The sequence below is a fragment of the Neopelma chrysocephalum genome, unplaced genomic scaffold, assembly GCF_003984885.1.
Source record: "Neopelma chrysocephalum unplaced genomic scaffold, ASM398488v2 Primary Assembly neopelma1_61b, whole genome shotgun sequence".
NCBI classification, from domain to species: Eukaryota; Metazoa; Chordata; class Aves; order Passeriformes; family Pipridae; genus Neopelma; species Neopelma chrysocephalum.
The window spans coordinates 4,908,393-4,934,992 of record NW_020897717.1 but is presented as its reverse complement, the minus strand read 5'-3'; the positions used below and the strand labels follow the sequence as shown (position 1 = coordinate 4,934,992).

Here is a 26,600-nt window from a genome sequence, read left to right as displayed (position 1 = left end):
ACTTTAGACACTAAAGAGATGCTTTTGCTAGGCTAATAGTTTAAGAAATTTTATCATTTTAATATTTACATTAAAATCTGACTAGAATTCATAACACGACATCTTAAAGATTAACTTACTTCACATAAAAGATGAATGTTTGAGCCTGAAACACAATCTCATGAACACAAATAGCACATCATGGATACAGGTAATACTATGAGTAATCTGCAGCTCTCTGGCTGTTTTTTACTGCAGTATTTTTAAGACTGTTTCAGACTGTTTCAAAAATGCAAAGAACTTGAGTTATGAAAATTTAACTGACACTATGTGAAAGGAGTGAACAATTCTTCAATGCTAAAATTATGTATTTTCACTTAAAGTTATCGAATACTTGAAATGCAAACAGAAAACTCAACATCTCACACATTTTAGAAACTGTTCCATCAAAATTCTTTTAGAAAGGCAGATTTTCATCCTCTTTTCTGTTTCAGCTTTTAGTCAACCAAGTGTTTCCAATCCAATGCACAAATAAGCCATATCAGGCCAATTTGCAGAATCCCAGCCTCAGAACTCCCATTTTGCTTCTTTTGACACTTGGCTCCCATGTCAGAACAGTCTTTCAAAAAGTTTAAATCTGTCTGGATGGATCATCACTCAGGTTGCCTGTGTTTAAATTAGGGTTATTACACAGTCTTTCAGAGAGGGTACCCGATACCTGGGCAATCCTGCCCACGATTTTGTATCTGCCACTTTTATAGTGGTCTGGGAGTAAACAACCTTTACACTTATTTTTCGTGAACAGTAACACATATCACTTTAACCCAATTACAACACAAATTGCAAGTCTGCTGTCATATGGTGACAAAAAACTTCCTAACAAACTTCTACCATGAGAACTGGTAATTAAGCAATCAGAAACAAACTGACAGAGAGGGCAAATCTGTCCAGCAGCTGTTTCCTATCAACACTGTTAGATCATCCCACCTCAGTATACCAACACTTCTGGAGCTTCCCTACTTTTGCTACAACCTCAGCAGCTCTATCTATGCAGACAAACTCTCTAACATTACATAGTAACACTGTGAGAGGGGGATTATTAGCAGTAATGTCTAAAATTTACCTGCAGTTCAAGTTGCTTACAAAAGCACATCTCTGACAAGTTTTCAAATGCTGTCTACAGTGCATTTTTGGTGACAGCAGCAAAAAGAGATGCAGTCCATGGGCAGCTTCATGAGTGACATGTGCAGATGGGGTCATACCTCTGCGCTCTTGCACTCTTTGTAAATACACACGCACACATTTTCCTTCATTTCCTTAAAGGGGCAGCATCTCACCTCACTGAGCTGGCATATTTCCTTGGAGACATCAGTAAATATATACAGTGTACTAGCTAAAATAATTAATAACACAACTGTTATTTCTTTCTATATCTCTTTGCTTTGTTATAACCAGCTGTAATAGACTAGCAAAAGTTTATTGTGCTTTGCTGGCAGAACATCTGATTTCTCTTTGCCAGCCAGAGAATAGGTAGACCCAACCAGAGAGACTGCCAAGTTACAGAATATATAAACCATCCCTGGCAGTCAGCAAAACTGCTGCTGAAGATTAAATTACACAAAGTTGCCAGAGGTGTAACTTACTTGGAAAGGATTCTTAAGTTTTGCTCACCTACTTCAGTGGGGTGGGGAAGCATTCAAAAACATTATGAGGTTATTACCTCTCCCTGACAAAGCTTGTCTGTGAAGATTTTGCTCCCATTGGATGTCAGATGGCTGATTCACAGGGCTTCACTTTTCAAAATGAAAAGCACATAATTTACCCTAAAAATTATGTTGGGCAAAAACCACATATGACTGTTGCTTGCTTTCCTCACAGAGCTAACGTTTCATCACTACTAAAGGACAAGTAAGGATTCCATAAATTGCTCAGTGTTAAAAATCCTGCATTAAGCACAAACATATTCACCAGCTACATATCCATTTAAATAAATAAACAAATAAACCTTTTTCCCTACTGACAAGACACGGGGTTTTTGGATTGCCCTTAAGAATATTTTATAGGTATAAAGCCACCACACCCTGTCCTCAAATGGTTTTTGTAAATCTTAAAACTTCTCTCATTTTTTCACAATTTTCAAGGCAAGCAATCCTTTGCAGTATGCAGCAAAAACATTCAGTGACAATGATCGCCTTGCAGGAGACTATGGGTTCACAGGAGAGGTTTAAGTTTCCTTTATTGAGGAGCAAAGCTAAGAGCAGAGTGAAATACTATCCTGCATGTCCGTGTCTTAAAAGTCCCAGTGAGTTTATTCAGAGACAAGATTCAATACATAAGCAGCCCAGAATTTGTCCAGTATCTATACATATTTTTTTACAATAATGGCAACATATCCTTTAGTCTATTTTTAAAATTTAATATATAGCCAGTTTCTTTCATTTCAGCCAGATTCTAGTCTACCAGCATATTTCCTATTATTAGTTTTTTCAACTTAAGATATACCACAAATCAAGCAGCTGCCACATATTACCAAAAAGGAGTGATTTACATGCATTAGTAAGTGGTCTGATTACTGGAAGATATACAGAACTGAACATTGGTATCCTCATCCTTAGACTTTGTTTTGTTTAAGTAAAGGTTCTCTTTAGGCAGTCATTTCAATTAAAGTACAGAAAAACCAGAAACAAATTCACAAAACTGCAATTTTATCCTAGGAGGTTCAGTTCTTTGCCTAACTGTGTATGCATATTCAGTATAGTAATACAGAAGGAATGCTGAAGCCTTTTGTAGACAGGCTGTTCAACTGGATGTTGAAACCTGCGACCTACAATTTTGACGAGGAAACAATGTTCCTGATGAACTGAGTTTCCACAGGAGCTATGCGAATCATGCAAAATAAAGCACTGCTCATCTAATAAGACATCCCATTTTCTTAATCAAAAAATGTAAGTTGCAAACCCACATAATTTTTTTTTAATGAGGTTAATAAAGCAAGCTCAAGTTTGAGGCTGTTTTGACAAACACACCTCAGAGATGTAAAAAAGAGACACTCTTGCATATCAGATGTCATCATATTCTCACATCATACATGAGTGATTCTCCTATGCTATCCAAGTAACACACCTAACTATTCATATACCCTATGGTATAGGGTAAAGTAAAATAAACTTCTTAAATACTCAGTGAAAAATTTGCCCTTTTGTCTGAAAAATCAGTCAGCTCCAATACTTTGCTCCATGTTATTAAATAAAAGCATACTACCCTACGCAAAGGAGATGTAACCAAAATCAGATACCAAGAAAGATACAAAGTCTCTTATATTTCACCATTAAAAACTGTGTATCTATTCTAAGGAAAAAAGAAGACAAAGGTTTTCTTAAACCACACACTGATTCTTTGCTATAGGTTATGTCAGGATTCTGACAACTCTTGTTTGCAATCACTAACTACTTCACAGCTTTCTTTTTGTTAGCAGCTTCCTATTTAAACATAAATTTTCAAGTTTTCATTATTAGAGAAACAATACAACATTTGGTTTACATAGATGAAGCTAACAAGTTCTGTTTGCTGGGGTTTTGCAAAAACAGGATGACAAATACCTTCAGTGCAAGAGATGAGCCAGCTTCTCTTGCATGAAAGACAACAGAAATAATGCATAGGCATTTTCAGCCCACAGGAGTAACAGGCCTACCCACCTGTATCTGGTTATACTCAGAGATATCCTTGAGGTCCCCTCCTCCTCTTTGATCCCTGTATTTCTAAAATGTTCTTATAGTTCAGCTCTCATATCTCCAAATCTAGTAGCTATTCAGTATTAAATATACAGTCAGATTGTCTCAAGTAAATAACTTGCACGAGGGGCATTCAGAAAAGTAATAAAATTTTAAGTAGTACTACTGTCAAAAATGAGGTTAATGCCACAGCTTTCTAACAGCCATCCTGTTGCACAGGCACCCACCAGAGGTTTAGAGAAACTTAGCAGTGATGATGCCACATATATCTTTTGAGGGAGGAAGATGATTAAAAAAATGCAATGAACTCGAAGGGCTACATGCAGTTTCAGCCATGTGTAGGAGAGGCCCATAACATCCTTCCACCACTGTCTACCAGTTTGCCCTCATTGCACTGAGGCAGGGAAGGAAGGACCCATGCAGGGACGGCCTGAGACAGCAGACAGCACTCTACACAGCCTTCTAGGAGAAAGAAAAAAACTCCTTCCTTTCCAACAGGAACTGAGATACAACCTTCAGTGAGATGCCTCACTATTAAATAGCTGGCTGTTGATTTTGAAGTGGTTTATACCAGCAATGCCATAATTAAGACAACTGATCCAATTAAGGAGGAAGTATATCTGATTAAAAGCATTCCCTACAGTTGCACTGTCATTTAACAGAATGTACCCATCTTCTTCGGGGGAAAAGCCCAAGCCTAAAAGGCATATCAAATTGCAACTGAAATAATAAAACATCCTGCAGGTAATAATCAAATGCAAAACCAATGCACTTCAATAACTAGAGGAACACGGGAAGGAAAATGGACAAGAGGGACAAAGGTATTTCCAGACTCAGTTATTATTAGGTATTTCCAGATTCAGTTATTATTAGACATTCTGAATAGGCTTTATGAAACTCTCCTTGATCAGGACCTTTCAGCATTATATAGCAAACAAATCAAGAATTAGTGCAACCGTTTTTTTTTCCTGAAAGAATGGCTACTTAAGAGTATTGTTTACAGATTTTATTTATTTGACACAAAATGTTCCAGATACTTGATCTGAAATCAAACATCCTCCGACTTAAGAGGTTACAGAACTACATATATTATCTCTTACATCCTTTTGGGATGCTAATTTTCCAAATGTGTCCAACAGTGAATATGTTACCATGCACAAAAATACATTATGAACAGATTTTTGCACTCCAGAAATTATAGAAACCAAATAGGATGGTGAGATCAGACACGGTGCACATTTTTAAATATTATACACAATTTGCGAAAAATTCTTATCCTTCAACACAGATCACATATCTTGTTCTTAGGTTACAGATGAGTCCGAGCTCCATCTAGCTCTTTCTCTAGAGGTTACTGTTTTTTTTTAGCATCCAGGGACTTTGTACATCAACTGAACATCAAAAGACCAACCAAACTTAACATACTTCTCCTTAGCTCTACTTCTCCTTTCTCTGCTTTACAATACAGATTGAGGTTTTGACTTTTTAACAGTATATTAATTTAATTCTGACATTTACCTTGATGAACTCACGGACAGAAGGTTTATGCTAGTGCTGTTTTACTCACTCATGAAAAGTTGGGTCTCTATTTGAGAGGAAGGATTTTTTTTTTGTTGTCTTACTCATTTTCTTTGCTCTGAAATTCAATTCTCTAACCACAATCTTTGTGAAGAAGCTTTGTTCTCAGCTCTTATCTACATCTTCCAAGATCATTACAACTGCAATGGTAATTCATTGCCAAAATTCCGTTTACAGCATAATAAAGTCTTGAGCCACTAACTGCTTCTTCCTAGATAGGAATTTAGCTTTGAACTGGCATGGGGAGGTGACGAGGCAAACATATTCAGTATTAGGCAGAGTCTGGGCATCATCTTCATGTTCAACAGAAGATGATCATAGTAATATGGCCTGAAGGTGATAAATTAATTTTGGCTAGGTTCCTGTCTGGGAGGAAAGAACAATTTTCCTAATGAGATAAAGATGAAGGAAGACAAGGACCTTTAGGCAATTGGAATTTAGTCTGAGAGAGGCCCTAATAAATCAGGTTGTGCTTCTCTTTGTTTAAGGAAATACCTGTTAGGAGATCTGGGGCCTGTTTATTTTTCTCTGACAAACCTGATTTTCTTGGCAGTGCACAAACTCAGAATCATACATTGAAATAAGAATAAAAGCAGGTGGTCAAATAAAAGTTTCAATTTTTTTTTTTCATCTAAAATAAGTAAACACAAATCCTGGCTGATGGGCTTCAATCTACACAGATCTCCTGCCACCTCGAAACTTGTATTTCCATATGCAAAGTATCCACACACAAATGAGCAGATTTGCTTGGAAAACTTGCACTAGAAAAAGAAGGGAATATCAACATTCTCACAAACGTGCATATGAAGTACCAAGAGGTTAGATGGGAGGGACTGAAAATCCCATGGAAATAACAACTACAGAAGATGCAGCCCCTTCACACAGTACTCTTGGTGGGGCACACGCTCCACAGACTTTGAGCAAGCTCCATATTGTGAGCAGCAGATTTAACACATGAACACTTTCCTGTAGCACTACTATCACTGCTGACAGCAGCAGCAGCAGCTCCTGCACCAGTTGGTCACTCCACTGAACACACAAATGTTCCTGTACCACAGTCCCATGACAAAAGCTACAGCCTTCGTCAGGCAGAGTCTACTTCACCTGTCTCTCACTTCAACCTCTGAGAAAAGACGGAAATCACTGTCTCTGCCACTGCCTTTACAGCAGAACAGTTTGGGACCTCTGGCTATCATGAACTGACAGGGAAGCCATGTCCCGAGTCAATCAGGCTGCTGTGGAGGCAGCAGCCGCAGCTCTACTCCCCCACGAGCCATGCATTCCTGCTCCTCCCTTATGCCAACCCAGGACACCACGTAGCCTTTGCCAGCACCACAAAACAATTAGGGCACTTGGGTAGGAGTAGCAGAAGAGGCAGGATCACTTCCTCAGGGAGTTCACACATTGATCAACACACAGTGAGTGTGCAACCAGCCCTCAAGAAACCACCACCCTGCTTGTGCTACAGTTTCCACAGTCGCTGGCAGCAGCACACAGTCTCAGCTTGTCTCTGCCTAAAGACTAGTCGCTGTCTCTCCTTCAGGACAAGAATGACAAAACCTGGATTTGTCAGATTCTTCAATATCAATTTCAGGGTGTTGAAGAAAGAAAAGGTCATATTTAAATGCTAGGTTTAGAGTTACAACAGGCTAAGAAAACAACCACCTCTGTGAAAAGCCTGTTATATTTCTGATCTAGACTGCACATTGCACACTTCAACCCAGAAATTAATAAAAAGCTACAGCCAGCAATTATATTATAAATTAAAATGTAATAAAGCATTTCAAATTGCCTTGGATATTATAAAATTCTGTGCCTGAAATACTCTTTATCTGAGGGATTATATCAGCTGTTGCTCTGGGACTCCCTGTACAACACAACAGCTTTTTCCATGTCTGTCCTCTGAGACACCAGCAAGTGACCGTTCTCTCTGAAGGAAGACAAATCAAAACAGCTTAATTCCTCTTCTCCTCCCTTCCCCTCCCCTGCCTTAAGAGAATCATCCCCAAAGGGCAGCAGAACATCTAACTTCACTTTCAAGAGTGCAAATTTGCTTTTAGTAGTGTCACATAAAGATCTAGTAATTCAGAAATTTCTGTATCTCTGAATGAGCACATTATAGCTTTTGTGATGATTCTTCAGAATTCCGACAGGACATTTATCTACCTCAGAGGATTTATTCAAACCATGACAAGACTTAAAAATGCAGATAGCTGGCAGTGAACAATATTTGAGGTCTACCTCCATCAGGCTGTTAGGAATTATTTCTCTGAAACTTTTCATATAACCAATTCGGACATTAACAAATAACGTAGTTGGGGATTTAATTCCAACGCACCAGTAGCGGACCAAGAAACTTCTCTGAAAGGGTCAGTAACACGGTACTTACCTTGTTCTCTCTCAGTGCAAAGCAAATCATGCCAGTTGCAGCCTCTGAGACCATAGGGAACTGTTGCAATACATTCAATACAACATTCATCTCATAGTACAATGCTCCCAAACCCATACAAGCACCAACAATTTCATGTCTTTTTGCTTTAGATGTATGCCTGTACAATGCCCATGTGAACTATAGGAAATGGTGTGCATCTAAATCAATACCTTACAGATAGAGCAATGCAAGTTCCTAGTACTCAAGAATTCACCATATACTTCAAAAGAGTAAAATATTTCATCTTGGAATTGATTTTTAAAAAGTTTTGTTTAAAAAGAACACCAACCAACTTCTCTAAGTAGTGACATAGCATTTCAAGGGGTATTTTTGGTAAATACTTTTTCTTTAAAGCAAGGATGAACAAAAAATCTGTATCACTGTTCATTAGTTTTGTTTTGACATATTGCTGCTACTGTTATAAACAAAAGCAGTGGGCCTCTACAAGTAAGGAAACCAACTATGTTTCAGATTGAATCTCCTCTTTTTGCTAGACGACCACCCCCTGATTTATAGCTGCCACCATTAAAGCACATTTTCACTGAAATCTGGATAGATATGTTAAAGAAATCTACAGTATTTCAGCCCTTCAATCTAATTTTCAAACAAAACCCAACTACGGTATAGTTCATGTCAAGGTATTAAAGTTAGGTTTACTGATATGTTTGCTGTTAGCAAGCAATGTATGTTTAATCGTCTGTGGCAATACAAGTAGGGCTTACAAAAGCAGTTATGAGTCATTCCTTAACCAACTAAAATGTTGACCTCAGTTCCTTAAAAACCAAACAGGATATACATTTCTTGGAAATTTTTCTTAGCACCTTTTCTTTGTCACACCACCTTTAGCAGTGGCAGTAAAGGATTCTATGCTTCTAATTGCATTCTATTTCATTAACTCATGAACTTATCTGAAAGAACAGATCCAGACAGTTCTATTTTTACTCACATTCTACAGTTTCAAAAATATAGAGAAAAGTACACGCCAAGTTTTCTTTTTTTTTTTTTTGCTTCTCTATTTGGTGGGACTTAAGCATGTGCATAAATGCTTTCCTGAATCAATGCCAGCACATTATAAAATGACAATAACTTATGTACCTCTTCTCAATACAATGTTCTTTGTAAAGAGAGTTTGAAGATAAAAGTTACTTCTCAGAAATAATCTACAAAAATGTAGAAAAATCAGAATTGTCAAACATTTTCCAATTCAGCTTTAGTAAATGAAAAACTTCAAAACAAGTGCTTTTATTACAAACTTCTAAGAAGGAATGCACCTAACAGTACAAATTAGTGGCTTCTAAATGGAGGATCAATATCCTATTGCATTTTACACAAAGAGCTAAAACCCCATGCTGTAACAATACAAAAAAGAGAAAGCTTTACAGATCAGGTTACTTGTCTGATTTGACGTTTTTAATAGACTATACATCTGGCTACAGCCATTTCAGAGCCTCATTCACAATCGTTAAAAGCAGAGATTAAAAAAAGAGGCAGTTTATGACTTCTAAGTATTTTCTACCATTCTATCAACACTACAAATGCCTTTTAATGGAGACGTAGCTAGCTGACAATTATAAAGCAGCATCTTGGTGTTGCTCTGTATCATGATAGATTACTTAGATTAAATGATATGTATTATCTTACCTGATACATTCCAACTCCTATGTGTTTGGGCTCAATTTTCACTAGTTCAGCTAATGGGTCTTGGACGCGTCTAGCTATGGAAACTGAAAAAGAGAATTAGAAAACAGCGATGGATTTTGTCTGAGAAACCAAAATCATATAATTGCTTTTGCTAATTTTTCTTTTTACATCTTCTACATATTTAATTTCTTTTAAGCCTGGAAATAATCAATAATACATTTTTCACTGTTAGACACAGGACATCAAATATATATTAACCAATTTCGTTATTTGAGTAATTCAAGCAAAGACCTAAGGAGATTTCAAACTGTAATTGTGTAATTGTGTAATTTCAAACTGACATTTGTTTTTGAACCACAGAGTTAGTAAATAAAACCGTACATTGTACTTTTTCCCATGTATCCATAATAAATGCATATGTAACATTTAAACTATGTAAGAACCCCTTTACCTTAACTCACAGATATGTAGAAATAAATAAACGTTTAAAAAAATAATGGAGTAACTTCACAGACTTGTTCATCTAACATAGTATCCACTAAGGTATATATATTATCCTTATATATTATACATTTATCTAATTCAACCATAATATTCAGTGTTAACTTTGAAAATGGTTCTTGGACTTTACTAATCTAAGCTGCATAACAAAACACATCAATTGCAAAACTGCAACCTGTCATTGCTATAACCACGTTTAGAAAAACAAAAGCAATTTCCAACATTTCTGATGCCTTTAAGAGCACATGGTCTTCTAAATCGAAATGTTGACTCAAGTCTACATTTATTAATAAATCCTTTGCTTACCGAAATCTCAGAAAAAAAAAAAGCTCCATTTGCAAATGTAAATTCTCAATCGTGTTCAGATTCTGCAGATACCGTGTTGTATTCAGTACAAATCCCACCCCTCCAAACCAATAAAAGTAAAACCAAAACAAACAAAACTTTCAAAAAAACCAAACAAAAACCAACAACAAAACCCAAAACCAAAGAAAACCCAAAATACCAACCAACCAACCAACAACAACAAAAACCCCAAACAAACAAAAAAACACCAAACCAGCAAAACCCATACCAATGCCAGATCTTGTTGTCAAGGCTGCTTTTCCTACCACAAGCACTTGTTCAAGAATAAGAGAAATGTGCTGGGACACAAGAAAGCTGTGATCCTTTAAAAGCTATGTCCAGAATCAACTCCATAGGGCATTAGTAACTTCAAGACACATTTTCTAAAATTTGTTTTACATTTAAATACATTTTTAAGCAAATCAAGAGAGGGTTAGAGGAAGAACAGGAGTCAGGAGTAAATATGTATGGGCACAGTAGTTTGGTCAAACACACATTGTTTAAATAAGAAAACTGCAAGTATCTCCAGGGGTCAATAGCTGATTTTACACATATATAAAAACATGAACATGCGTATAATTATCATATATTATATATTGTATATTATATATAGGTAAAATAATATATATATGTATGTATTTATAAATATGTCTATAAGGCATTTTACTGAATCACAGAAGTGTTTAAGTTGGACACCTCTTGAGAACACATGCTATGTAGTTAACACCCCTGCTGAAACAGGGTCAGCTACAGCAGGTTGCTCCAGATCACATCCAGTTGGGTGTAGACTCCACAACCTGTCTGGTCAATCCATTCCAGTGTTTGGTCACCCTGACAGTAGGTGTTTTCTCATGTTCAGATTGAATTTGCTGTGTTCCAATCTGTGCCCATTGCCTTTTGTCCTAACAGCTAGCCTTCTGAGAAGAGTCTACTTCTCTCTTCTTCATTCCCTCCCATCAGGTGTTTATAGCTATTTGTAAGATTGCCCTGAGCCTCCTGTTCTCCAGGCTATACAGTCCCAGTTCCCTTGGTTTCTCCCTGTATGAAAGGTGGCCCAGACCCTTAACCATCTTTGCAGCTCTAATTTAAATTGCAACCATCACTACTGCAGGGTGTTAGATTTCACAGCATTTCAGAAAAGAACTTGACTAAACATTGATACTTAAAGCCAAAATAGTAGCCAGAGCTAACATTTATTGGCTATGCAGGCTCCTCAAACCACAACTGCAAAGTTTAGCAATTAAATGCTGCACTAGAGATTTCATTTTTAAAGATCTGCACTGCTAAATGCACAGTTAACATGAAGTTCACTGCTCGGTCATGCAAGACTTTTCATATCCTTTATTATCCATTTTAACATGCTGACAAAGGCAGTTTGCTAGCTAGGGTCAGAAAGCACTGTGCTGGTGACATCTGATATGCCTGCTTCTCTGATTGAGAAGTTCTAAATTCAAAGACAACCACATATGCCTTCTTGTAAGGAAAAAAAAAACCAATCACAAAAGATTAACCAGTGTAAGTACAGCAGTTATCACTTACACAAGTATACCTTAGTGCATAAATGCTTCTCTGTAACAATAATTCATATTAATTACTTTGAAATACTAGTGGTACCTATGACCCACCACCTAACAAACAAAAGTGAAACAAAGCACCAATGAAAGCAGTGGTGATACAAAGAAGGAAACACAACTATATATTTCTTCTGAATGCATCGATGCCTACGTATAGGTACTATACTTGTCCTTCAGGAACCCTCCTTAAACTTAGCTTGCTTGATAGCTATATAATGTTTCAGAGAATTTTCTTTTAGTTCTATCTAACTGCAAAACACATTTCAAAGTTACATTTCAGATAAGCTGAGAGCAAATACCTTTCACTGTCCATATCTCCTTTCATTATATCTTTTAAAAATAGACAACTACATGGATAGGTTGATAAAGGAATTTTCCAAGCATAAACTTCTCTTGGGAACCTTCAATTAAAAAATAAAATTTAGACTCTTTTTGTCATAATAGCTTGGTTGACAATGCTGTCATATCCCTAGGAGGCTTCTAGTGGAGGCGTAGGACCTGATCCAGCAAAGCACTTCAGCACAGATGCATGTCGGTATTCCCACCGGAACTAGCAAAACTATTCACACGCATAAAGTTACACAGACATTTAAGTGCTTTCCTGGATCAGGCCTAATAGTTACAATATCTAAGCATGAAGATCAGCTAACAGTCAGTTATACTATTTAAGGGATGCAGCTCCTATGGCCAATACCAGCAGGATAGCTGACCTGTGTAATTCCCACTAAAGCCGCAATTTTACTCCAGAACTTTTCAAATTAATAAATCAAAGAGTGCACAGTAGGAGAAAGGCAAGAATTGTCCACATTCTCTCTAAGCAGAAATTCAGTTAAGATCAGCATCTACTGCCTCTTGTACAGGCAAATCCTCTCATTCTTTGCTAGAGTAGCTGCAGCACACTGCAATACCTGGGTCTGTTTAGGGGGCAATGAGACTCCACTCTGGCCATTTGATCCATATGCCTGGACTTCTAAAATACAAGCAGAGTTATCACTGAAATCACGAGGGCTCTGCAGGAGTGCAAGGTCTACTCCTACGGAGCAGAGACAGTAAAACCTGATGGTCTGACATTTTCCCCTTAAAAACTAAATCAAGACTATGAAATTTGATTTTCATATTGAACTCTTTTACACTAATATGGGTATTGCCTAAAACTACTTGTTTTTATCCTTAAAGTAAATTTCAGAAATTATTAGAAACCATGCATTTTTAGAAGACTAACAATGAAACAGGTAATGCATTCTCATTTCCGCAGATATTAAGGTATTCTTTACTTTTGCTCAAGCAAATACAAAATAAATTATATGGTGGCATGCAGGGCAAAACTAGAGAATCAGATTTCTCAAAAGTTATCCACATGGCCAAACATGAAAAGCTTGAGATGCCACTCTTAAAGACATGCTAATCTAAGTAAAATGGGTATTAAGATCAGGATGACATGACCCTCTTCTAGAAATAATTGCACACTTGAGAAACTTAAAGCTTTGAGTTGTGAATTAAGAAGAAAATATTACTGCAATACTTGGAATCATGATAACATACTGTGCTTCCCAACAGTTAATGAGCGTAAAATTTTAACAGTTGGGGGGGACAGGAGGGTCTACCTCATCCTCCAACTTCAGCGTTGATGGACTTCGCATGCAGATGCAATGAGAAATAAAGAAGGTTACAGAAAGTATATTTACTGTGATCCTGTCTTGTCATTAGGGCATCTTCTGGCATTTTGTAAGAAAAGCAATTTAACTGCTTGGAAGTCTTGATCCACTCCACACTTCAGTTATTTGACAAGACAAACCCATCAGACAGTAAAGCATGCTTGCGTGTCTCCAGTGAAGGTGCCAGTGTGGTGAGCAAAAAGCATCCATAAGAGTTGCTTGCACAATTCATGTCAATCTCAGTGTCTGATCTTCACAGAAAGTAAGGAATTACATTAAAATGTTTTGTTTCCTAATGCCTAATGAGCAGATATGCCCTCATGATCTTGCAAACACACCTAATTATCTGGCTACTCCTGTCTTAAAAATATCAAATCTCTCTTAATTTCAAATTGACAAATGTAAAATTAAGACTATTTTCCTTACACATACATGTCACATAACTTTGTTCCTCTAGTACTTTCTACAGCAAGTGATATCATTTTTCACAGGGATTAAAAAGGAGAGTTTTCACTCAGGAATACTGATAATAGTTTTCAGGCTAAATCTTTTCAGACTAAAGATGATAAAAACTCTCCACTCTCAACAGTGAGGGGAAAAAACAATACAGCAGCCTTCCAACTATTTCTCTGGATGGTATCTACATAAGGGCCACATCAGCTGCCAGCCCTAAAAAAAAAAACAGAATTAGTGCTAACTTTTTAGGCTATCTGCCTCGCTTCAGTAATGGAACAGGTCTAAAGCAATCACTAAGACCCAAATCAGACATGCACACTATTTAGGGTGCAAGGGCAGCTGGAAATCTTGTCAACTGGATAAAATTTATTATGGTTTCAAGTATTGTGCCCAATTTGGGGGCAGGTTGCCAACTTCTGTGTTCAGAAAATTGCATTTTGAAATGTTCTCTTTTTGCACTGCTCTATGTAAGAACTCAATGGCTTAGATAAGGAAGGACTGAAAATGAAGAATGCTTATGGGTAGAATGAAAAAATGCAATTTCTTTCAGCTACAGTGGCATTAAAATGTTGCTTGCCAGTGTAGGCAAAAAAACATTTTTGGCCAAAAGTCAGGGATGATGACATTCCTTCTTTTAAACATGTCTTCACATAAGGATAAAAATGTGTCCCAGTCAATAACTGTGACAGCTTAGCTACCTCATGAGTGGGAGCATTTGTTTTGTGCTTTGAAAGAATATGAAGCTTCCAGATGCAAAGGCAGTAGATAGTTTTACAAATAAATATGTGGCAACCACAAGCTATTAAGCTATGATTAGTTCAACTTCAATTTTGTCATAAATGAGATCATTCTGTATTTTTATTATAAAACCTCAGTATTTCATTCTTGCTGAGACATGCTATTATAACATCCAAGTAACTCATCCTCTCCTATTTTAAATTAACTTTTGCACCTTAAAAGTCTGGGTTGAAACTTCATTGTCAATGAAATAAAAAAATAATCTATTAAGGTAATCAGAGACTAACTCACAAATGCATATGTAATTACTGTCAATATATCATACCAGAGTAGATATGGAAACATTACAACTTATTCAAATCCCTTTATAAAGCCTATTATTGTGTTCAAGATCAATTACTCTCCATAAGTATCTGCAATAATGTTTACTCAGTGATCGATTGTTCAGGTTTCCTGAGTCCTGGAAGCTTTCTATCCTGTTGACCTGAGTTTCACCCTCCTTGCAAAGGATACAGTGAAACATACAGTAGTCTTTTCATTAAGCATTCTTTCTCAGTAGGTCAGGATTTGTGACACAGTTTTGAATCCTCATATATCTTCTTGGTGGGTTTAAAGTATGCAATTTATTTTAAGCAACTGCTCAACAGCTGCATTTCATCCAAAGTTCTTCTTTGGCAAGTGAGCAGGTTTTTGTTTTAAAAAGGTTACATTTTAGTTTACTTTTAACTCCATAAAACTGATAATCTGTTATTTGCCTAAGATTAATGAAATAATGAATGACAACATTTTACTTATTTACTATGAAAATCTTTAAAAGAGATGGGTTGAATACAACAGAGAAAGTTAGAAATATGTTTGAAGAGAAAAACTTGACAAGTGAATATTACAATGCAGCTTTTTAAAGTCAGTATTCTTTCTTAGAAACACCCTCAAAAATCACTTTTTTCAAGTATTAGTAATTTCTGTATCACAGAATAGTATCAATTTTTATCCAATATGAGATGGGAGACACGTAATCATTTAATTGAAGCCTGATGTGATTCTTCTGTCACAGAAATGAGTTAGACTTACAAGATGGTACAAACTCAAAAAAAGTCTTTTCCCACCTGCTCAGCTCAAAAGGCAGACACCATCAATATCCTTTTCACACTTCACTGCTCGTACTAACTGCATCACCATGCCATTGATTATTGTTACTACCAAAAGTAAAAAATTACTTGAAGTTCTAATCTTACAAGAGCTAATCATCTGTACCAACAACAATTATTAACCTTTTATAACTGACCAGAATATCCTTCCCTATGCCTACAGTAAGAAAAGCAGCTTTGGCGAGTAACACATCATACTACAATATTAAAAGGAGACCAAAACTCCTTGAAGAGCATCCTGGTACTTGTTGCTCCTCTAGCTCCATACTTCAAAGAAGTAACAAAGCCTTCAAAGGAAAATACACAGACACAACACATGCACAGTTACATCCAGAGGGAGGGAAGTAAATGGTTTTCATAGCTCTTTTATGCTAAGGGAAACTGGCTTCACCAGAGAACGTAAAGCTTGCAGATTACAGATCAAACTACAGATCAGACTACAGATCAAACAATTCCAGGCCACTACTGTGCTGCACAGCTTCAGAGGAAATACAACACTGATAAGCAGCATGTTAACAATTATATACCACCTCTCCCACATACCCTGAAGTTTCCACAGATTAGAAAACATTAGATTCTCGTCTAGAACAAGAAAATACAGACTACAAACATCTCTAACACCTGTGTAACAACCCATTCAGCATTGGGCCACTGGTTTGGGGCAATTCGAGTTCATTTTTCTCTTTCTCAATGTCCTGAAGCAGGCACACATGTCCATGTATAACCGCAGGAGGCTCAGTCATTTCCAGACTATCTGCAGTTAGGAACTGGTTTTTGAAATTACCCACAGAGTTGCTATAACTTCTGTTTAAATTGCAGAGGCTACTCCAGACCCTGAAATAAGCGTCTTCTCTTCAGCAGGAACTGGATCCCATGGGGAGAGAAGTAACAAGACCCTCTTGTTTCTATTACTAATTATTTATATTACTATTATTAATTAAGAATTATTGCCATTACTATTATTTTAGTTTATTAATAGTACTATCATTAATAGGCTTCATCTTCAACATATCACTATTGTTCACCATCCATTTTGCTTCTAACCACTGCATGTTCATTATCACAGTGTGATTCTCTATGTTCTACTTCCAACAGTATAATTTAACTTGTTTTTAAATGCTATAGAATAAAACAGATGCAAGATGAAATACGATTTCATTTTGTACTGCTGTAATTGCACACAACTCATCTAAACACTGGGCTGACAAAGTCTTTCAATGCAAAAGAAGACAGCGCTTACTTTCCTTTCTGAAAGCTCATGGAACTTTCACCAATCCTCTACAACTAGCTGTAGAAGAAAGCTTCCACTTAGACAGCAGTGCAAATGGTTTAACCAGAAGACTAAATAAACCAATAAAGTTTTTGAAAAATGACCTTCTCTCCTGAGTAGCCAAGGGGGAGTAGTGCTCTTTTAAGAAGATGAAGAAATTAGCTCAAGTAGACATCCAGGCACTATGTCCCACACATCTAATCATCAAATTGTTTTACTTTCCTTAAGATAAAGTCAAAAGAAATTACATTTTTTCCAATCTCTACCTTCTACTTGCTGGCCAGCATGACAGCTCTGAACTCTATGTCTCTAACAAGACCCCAGGGAATAAAACCCTGTAGCATAACAGTCTCAAAGTTCTAACAAGCCCTCAAAGCCTACAAGGCTTTGTTTTGCAAGGAAAAGTGCAAGTGGTGTGCTGAACTTTGAGCGTACAATAATGCAATGTGTTCTGCCCTGTGGAGAGGAGACAAGCAGATGGGATTTGACAATGCTAAGGCAAGATGTGCTGCGTGACCTTTGGCTCTCTCAGATTCTTCTTTATCCTCAGAAAACATCTCTTAGAAGAAACAGTTTCCATACCGGATCATACCTGTGCATGCAGCACGAGACACATGCTTGCCCTGTTAGTTTTTCAAATTTTTACAAAAAAGTAGCTGTGGGGAATATTTTATCTACATTTGTTGCTTTCCTAACTGGGCGACACAGCTATGTGGTCTTGAGGACCCTAGTCCTTCATGGTCAAGAGGAAAATGAGCATTTCTTGGAGATGTTGCATTAGACAAGCCCAAGTACGTTGCTCTTGTTCCAGCTTCTATTTTGCTTTTTAAATAGCAAAAGAAAGAAAAGATTTTTAATTTGTTAGAGCATTCACCTCAAAAAGATAATTCATTAATTAAATTAAGACATTTCTCTGAGTGTATATCAAAACCCGAGTAAAATTCTAGCATGACTACTGCCTCATAGCAATTCTCTACCATCAAGCCACTGTTTCACCAGAATTCATCAGTTTCCTCTGATTCTTAATCATTAAGCAAAATTCATTTCATTAGGCTATCCACTTCAAGAGGTGGAGAGAAGGCAGAAGAAAAAAATCTGTTGTGAGCACAAACCAAACAATTGGTGCATCTTCCTCATACTAAGGACAACAAAACCTTCACTAACTGACCATACCTTGTCAAGTTTCCAGGCATCCAGAAAGTACATAAATTCCATATTTCTGTATGTCACTCCTTCAACACTACTCATAGATCCTTACACTGTCTATATAATTCACCTGCCCCTCCACGGCCTTTCCATTTTGTCTATTCGAACTTGCTCAAGACAACAAGCATTTGCAACCAGGAAGTGTAGAAGTACTGAGAGAAAAAAAACCAGAAAGACACCTGGCAGTGTCTATGTGTTGACACCTGCACTCACTTCCTTTATTTCTCATCTCATAAACCTTATTTTTGTGAGGAATACAGGCTCTGCACAACAAAATAAACCCTAAGGCAAAACTACATAGGACAGGATGGAGGTAAAGCAAAGAAGATATCAACCTTTGTAAAATCATTTCATTCCAGAATTCACAGGCCCAGTGACAGCAACCAGAAAAGGTCAGCTCTGATTGTCATGGAGTCCATTTATTTGAGGGAGAAATGCTTGTCACCACTGAGTTTAGCTTTTTTTCCTATACAAAGAATACCACATCAAGACAGTCATCTCATGCGCTCTGATATTGAAAGGTAACTAATGGCAAGCAAATTACTGGTAAATTTGCAAGGCAAAGTACCATACCCAGTGAACTGTTACAACTGCTTCAAATGGAAACTTGCATCCAGGCCTTGTATTGAAAAAAAGGCACAAGCAAATCTCAGTAAGAGAGACCTAATGTAACTCAGAAGATCTCACAGACGAGTTCAAGTGCACAACTCTTACTTGAAGCTGCCATGAATAAAAACTAACCAAAGGTTAAAGATGAAGTGTTGTATTGATGGTAGCTAAGAAAATTAATTAAGAAAAAAAAAAGGGCCCCAACAAATGAACAGGACAGCCAAATAAATAGGAATTTGACGGCTTTATAAAAACTCCACCAAATTAAACATTTAACTATTTCTTCAAGAGGGTGGCCAGAGCACACATGACAGGGCAGAAACAGAACTGCAGTCATCCAGCCAGCCTTGCAGCTCCCTCATTACTATTACCTCATTACAACCTCAGAGCAGGCACTCACAAAGCCTTGACAGGGCACATATATTAATAAGTTTCACAAAGGTGATCAACATTTCCAGCTTGTAAAGTACTCTGTTCATGGTGTCCACTCTACCCTAAAAACTTTCACCCCAAATCTTAAGTCTGTCTGTAGGCACAGCTTTTGGGAAGGAGAATTCACGGAAACCTTGCATTCTCTTCTCTGTCAGACTGTAACCCTATCACAGGTTCATCCAAACCCCCATTACTGAACTCCAATGGCTTGCTCTCTAGGCAGAACCCTCCTAATCTGCTACAGCTGAACCTCCTCAGCCTATCAAGGAGGAAATCCTTTTATTGCTCTGGCCTATAAGCCTCTTATCTCCTAATTCTGTGAGGCTGAGAAATAGCTGTTCTGCTCATTAATCCTACAATGACTGTCAGAAGCAGATATATACCTTCTCGCTCTACTCAAACACAAGTAACTAGGTTTCATCAAGTTCTTTACTATCTACTTAGCCGAGTCCCACTCCATGACATTTTATAGGAATTGGAGTAGCAGAACAGAAGCTTCTGCAGTTTCATGAAATATTCAGGATAATTCTGAAGTTGGAAAGACCCTGTTTCATTCACTGCACTGTAGATAACAGTGTATTTTTTAAGAAAAGAGCATTTTTTTTCTTTTTTTTTTTTTTTCAAGCAAGTGCAATTTTGGCTAAAAGTGCTGTGTGGATGACTATAAAGACTTTCCACTATAGTTTATATATACATCATTAGTTTAAAATGAGATTTTTCTCAGTTTATTACTAACTTACATCATCCATGACCTTCAAAGACAGTTCAAAGGGAAAAAAATAATAATCAGTTGAGTTCCTGGATTAACTAATACCTTCAATTAGCACCCCCAAGAAATGCTGAAGGTTGTTGGTTTTTCCCTATAAAGAACATTCAGCCAAGGAGAAATTAATAAGCTAATTTTTTTATCATGATTGATGTCTTCTATTTCTCTGTATGCAGTGAAAACGTACTACAAATAGTTACTAAGCACCACTGCAAATATGACACATAATGTGCATTATTTAATATTTCACGTTTATGTACCCAACGAACAATCATAGGCCTACCTGCATAAATCAAAACAAACCCAAACCCTTCTATAAAGTTTGTGTTGAGTAAAATGTTAAAGTGGCAAACAGCGTTAAGATCACAGATATCTCACGTCAGCTGTACCTTTTATTTTAACTATAAATGTCACACTTCATCATGCAGCTGTCAGCTTCCCTTAATGTACTAAATGCTATCATGTAAGCACAGAATCTGACATGATGTAACACAACAATTAAAATAAAAAGCAAGTCAGCTTTGACACAATGTCACTTTTCTGTTTGCTGCAAATTAAAGGAAAATCAAAACTTGAAAAGTAAAAGCTAGTCAAGAAAAAAGTTTGCAAAACCCCTCAAACATCAGTTAATGCTTTCCTTGAATGTTATGTCACATTTTTACATTCAACTTTAAGAAAATATCCACAGCTTTAGCACAACTAATTATAATTTGACACCAGAAGACATCGGGAAGAAAATCTATAACTTCTATAAAGATTCAAGTGTAATAAACATAGTTCTAGCTGTCAGTTCCACACCACCCAACATCCATGGAACTAAGCAATTATTTTTCACTTTCTACCCCACTCTTTTTCAGTTTATATCCATTCTGTGGGACTGCTACGGCATGTTAAAATTGCTGATGCTTTTCAAACCAGATGCAACAGCACTTAGGTTATGCCTGAAGCAAATCCTAGTAATGATAGAGAAATTATGAACTCTAGGTAATTAATACTGAAATTGGTCATGTATTAAAAATTTTAGCTTCATTTACTGTACTTGATGCACAACACAAAATAAAAGTGTCTGAAATATTGAAAAATAACTTCAGAAAAAAGGAAAATCGTGTATATCTGGAAAAGCATAATGTTAATAATTAGATTCCTTTCTTTTCAGTGTTATTTTGTTCATCTCCATCAACTCTAAACCCACATTTAATAAATCAGCAACATAAAAAACTTTGGCCCAAGGGAAAGCTAGTGCCATCTGTCACAAACACAGAAACGTCACATGCCTAATATTTGCTCTGGCCATACCATGACACATTCAAAACCTCTGTGGCCCAGGGAAGAAATAATCACAATGGAGTCTGTTTGCAGTCAGGAAAAAGAGTCAAGCAAAAAGAAGCTAGAGGCCTGTCTTGCAAATGATATAAACATTTCAAGAATATTCCTGTAAAAACATTCACTTGAAACATTGAGTTAACACTTTTTCCCCTTTGTGGAAATAAAAGGAAAGGGGAACATGGGGAATTCTAGAAAGTTTTACCTCTGAGTACCACATAACTACAGAATTGTTTTCTGCTAATCTACTCCTACACCCTCCAAAGGATTTCCAGGCCAGTAACCTGTCAGAATAACATTAAAATTAAGAACATTATAATTTTTACTGGAAAAGACTTATACATGAGTGTTGCTGCATTTTCCAATATGCTATATTTGATTGAGAATGACAACAAATTGCAGAAAAAACAAGAATAAAAAAACCCAAGGTAGGCAAAAACAAATACAAAAAGACACACAAAAATACATAAATAAAGTAATCCAAAAGTAACCTCAAACCTAATAAATCAAATCTATGAGTAGAATTTGGACACTGACAAAGCTGCCAGGAATTTGATCATTAAAGACTACTGTTTAACCAAACACTGCAAATTATAATAGTGGCTATACTTGCACATTTCTAAGAACTTGACCTGTATTATACCTCAGTGACATTTATGCTGAAGTAAATAATTCTTTAAAAACTAAAACTAAACAGTATTTCTTGAGGACTATATTCAGCTACATGAAGACTTCAGTGATCACAATGGATGCACACCTTTAAATTATCTGTTCTATTCCTACATTTTTTCCTAGCCCTTGGATGGTTTAATTATTTCTAGAGACATTTGTGTGCACACGGGGGGACAAGAAGAGAGGAAAGGTCTAGTTCTTGTGGGCATGGACATGTACAGCTATGAAAGTTTATGCAATTCATTGTTTATATTAATTGCTATAAATTCTCCTGTGCCAGGCTACTGAAGCAATACATCCACAAGGTTCTTTACACTACAGGCATTAGAAGAAGATGATGTCATTAATTGGCATACCTAGGACTTCAAATGTGAAATACAGAAGAATTACAGTTTAGAAACAAAACAACCAAAACTTTTTCTACTTTTGACTATTATTATATTTAATATTACAAACAATACAGTCTGAGAACTGAGACTTGAGCTCCATGTTGAAAGGTGATAAAATGAAACACTCCTCATACCTGCACTTCTTAGGTTAGGGTCTAGGTCTGGCATTTCCTTGCATGCTTCTGGACTGACGCTGTAGATAGATGCTCCCGCTTCACTGACAATGCTGAAAAATGAAGTGGTAAATAATCAAAACACCACACAACTGAACAATGCAACTGAAAGACTTTTTAAGTGACTTAAGTGAATATTTGTTGGGTTTTTTTTAAAGCCTCGCCTTACGTTTTAAAAATATCTTGAATCAACCGAATACTTACAAAAGTAAGACAGTACAAAGGAAAAGATCTCAATTTAAGCCAAAATACCCCTCCCTGACCTGCAACATTTATTCTTTTTCAATTCTGGCCTTATTATAAATACACACTGAGCATAATATCAGTCCCTGTATCAATCTTTACAGAAGAGAAAATGAACACAAGAAACAAGGGTTACCAGAAGTAAACAGGCAAATCAGCTTTCATAAACAAAAAAAAGTCTACCTGATAATTCCATTAAAAACACCTACATTCTAAAGTCTAACATTAAACAATTACAGGAATCCAAGTCACGAGCATGCACATACATTCTCTCAAGCCAGCTGCCTAAAACACTCAAAAAAACTCAACTTGATGCAGACCGAGCCACAGAGCTGCAGCTCGCTTCTCAGCGGCATTTCATACCGTCTTCTCCCCGCTCTCACTGCCATCCCCAAAGAAAAACACAGACTGCATGTCTTCAGTAACTTAAGCTACAGTTCATGTATCTACCGCACACCTCAAACTCACTCAGTAATGATGATAAACTCACCAATTCAAATCACAGCACATAATTAAAAAACCCTCGAGTGCTCTAGTTCCACTCAAGAGAAAACAGCAATCCCGTATTCACAATCCAGTATTTCAGCTGTGAAATTGTGACACCACTGAATCAAAGGTATATTACTTCGAATAACTTGAGTAGAACTTGAATTTCAGGTTGATAATTACAGCATCATACAGCTAATGCACTGGAAGTTAATACTATCAGTGTCAGAACTATTTTTACTTTTACTATTCCCCTTTTAGAATAACCTAATCTTTGCCATAAGGAGAGAAACCACCATCCCTAAGAAACAGACCTCTGAGTAAAAACGCTAACTTTGCTTTATGTTGTTTTAAAATTGGACTATAGATTTTCCTTTTAAGAACATTTAGTAGGTAGAATTTTTAAATAAAGAAATTGATACTTAGAAGCCACTCCCTTTAGAAAAAGCTGAACAACTTGTTTAGAACAACTCAGAGGAAAAATACATTCCCATTTAATGTTTTGAGTACGGTAACAGTAAATAGCGTAAAATGCAGATACAAAAGGTAAGACTTTCTTACTGTTGTTTGTGCAGATTCCCCCCTTCCCTAATCAAAACTGGAATTTGGTGGAGTGCTGTGCACACAAGACAGATTTTAAAGTTACTCAAAAGAGCATTTCAATATTACAGACAGACTGGATCTCTCAATAAATACAGAGAATAAAATCCTGTTCTCTGTAGTATTAGTGTAACTCCAGACCCATTCAAACAACTAGTTTAACAGACCAAAAAAATCCTCAGACCAGCTGAACAGGGCAAGTGAAAATGAAACTATTTACACGATCTTTTAAAACGATTCAGTCTTATGAGCATTCCTTCACTATAAATGACATTCATAAAACATTTCCATCACAGAGTTCAGAAATAAGATCATATCACAAAAACCTAACAAAGATGTTGACAGAAGACTAATAAAACTGATTTTTCTGATGAACGGGTAGTTTAAAGAACAATGCAGCAGAACATATTTCTTAACCTGTTCGCACCTTATAAAGGCAGCATCTGGCAAGCTCTCTCTTTTTGGATATTGCTTCCAAAAAACCACACATGTTAGCACACACTTCTAATAGCTTTTCACTAATCGCTCTTCAATCTTTGTATTCAATCAGATAGCAAAAGTTACCTCTCATGCCATTTTTAGATTTAATACATTGATAATACACTTAGATTAAAAAAAAAAACAACCACAACAGCATTTCGCACACAATTTTACAGTGTGTACTATAAACTGTACCACTGCATACAGCTTATTTCTTGACCCCTTCCCAGTATTTTGTGCAGTGAAAGAAACAATGTGACCTACATGGGAATTTTAACACATTTGGCATTTTATTGATTCTCATTAATGCTACACTGCCAATTTTTAGAAGCAGAAGGATTACAATAATACTGTCATTCTATGGTAATACGTGAATGGTGCCAAATTTTACGGTAGGTAGCACACAAACTTGCTAAAATGAATAAACGCAATTAAAACTCCGGATGGGAGACAGAAAAAAGCACATTTCATTTCCTCAAGAGCAAAAACATTTACACACTGGGGCAAGGAGAAGGGGAAAGCCAAGTAAAAGAATTATTTCAAGCAAGAGAACAAGGTCTAAGTAGCACTTTCAGAAGCAGCATACACTGGATACTTGACAACCACTCTGAGATGGTTTCGTAGATGCATGCAGTTATTCTATGAAGTATTTGGTGTGGCAGACATGGAAAAGGGGATGAAGAATTTTCACTCAAGCAGAACCCCATAACTGCTGCACCCAAGACAGTAAAACCCAGATATTAAATAAATTTGTTACCCAGATTAAATGCATAAGGCCACAAACTCCAAAGAAACCATCCTCTGATTCTTTCAACCATAGTCGAATGCAAACTTTTACAGAACTATTACTGGCTGTCATATGGTTTGATTTAGCTTGTTTCTACCTACAGTGAGGTGGTTACTAATGTGACACTGGCACATACAATGCTAAAACATTTAGCTTGGTCAAAATACTAAGATTACAAGCAAAACACGTTTGGGGATTGTCTGCAGTTGTTCTGGATTTTATTTTTTGACTAGAAAGGAGACGGTTACTTTGGTTCACTGATATTTTGGTTTATTTCCAAATTCTAATAATTCTCTTGAAAAGAGGGATGATTTATAGGACAATTTAAGCTAATTCAATGTTGCAAAATGCACTGCATCACGCCTGTCAAATACTACACGTCAGCTATATTAAGACAAACCCAAATCTGTTCAAATGAGTAGGCAACAGAAATTTATTCCAAACTACTGCACAGTCCATACTGTTCTTCAATCTCCCCTTCCCCTTTTAATAAAGGATACAATTTTCAAGACAGTCAAATGAAAAGCTTCATAAGAGTTGGTGAAATTATATCTAAAATCCTGTCTATCTTCATTATTTGTTTCTATTCCAACTTTGTAAGCCACATAATATAGGAAACCTGAAAAACTTGACTCCCCCTCACGAGACCCTTATTTCTGTGCAGTGCGTAAGAGGAAAGATCCTTGCACTGAACAAAATGTAGACAGTTAAAACAGCATTATTAAACAGCTATTTTTAAAGTCAATATGTAGCAGGTAAATAAGCACATGGTTATGATACAATATGCTTCTACTCCATGAATGGACAAGTTTTGAACAAAAAAGCAGGTAAAGAGTCTGTGACTATGCCTCCATACTGTCTGCTTCCCACACCAGACATTCTACAGATAAGGTTTTTTCCTCAGCATCTATATCCAACTTATAAAAATTAAAAGTGCCCGAATCACAAAGGTACTACACAATATTACAATGTACTCTTTTTAATTATACAGATAAGCTTGTTGCACAGAAACTAAGTTTTCCTATACTGCACCCATCTCATTCTCATTTGTTAAGACACATTTTAAGTAGCTAAACCAACATTAAATATATTCCACCAGCACCACCTGGTGGGTCCTCAGCTTTATGCTACACACCATGCCAGCTGAATTCTAAATACTTTAAGGAGCCTTTTAACACTTACTAAAGCAAGTCATTTTCTTACTCAGCTTAAGTAAGTATTATATATTTGGTCTGAAAAGACGATTTGATTTGAAAACATTCATATTTTCAATCTTTTAATTTCTACAGGAAAAAAAGCCTTTCTTGTAAAAGGTAAAAATAAACCAACTAAGAATACTTAGAATTTGTTTTTTTTATTCAAAGCTATTACGTACCTACAAAAATGC

General features: G+C 36.5%; 1 protein-coding gene across 5 annotated transcripts in view; it reads right to left on the bottom strand.

Annotated features, from left to right (window-relative positions):
• The window catches only part of SRBD1 (S1 RNA binding domain 1), a 124,997-nt gene that overhangs the window by 41,735 nt on the left and 56,662 nt on the right, over positions 1-26,600 (bottom strand). For all 5 annotated transcript variants that reach the window (XM_027681916.1, XM_027681918.1, XM_027681915.1 and 2 more), the window contains 2 exons: positions 22,579-22,670; positions 9,361-9,443 (listed from right to left, as the gene is read on the bottom strand). In XM_027681916.1, the coding sequence (XP_027537717.1) occupies positions 9,361-9,443; positions 22,579-22,670 (175 nt within the window). The remainder of the gene's footprint in view (positions 1-9,360; positions 9,444-22,578; positions 22,671-26,600) is intronic.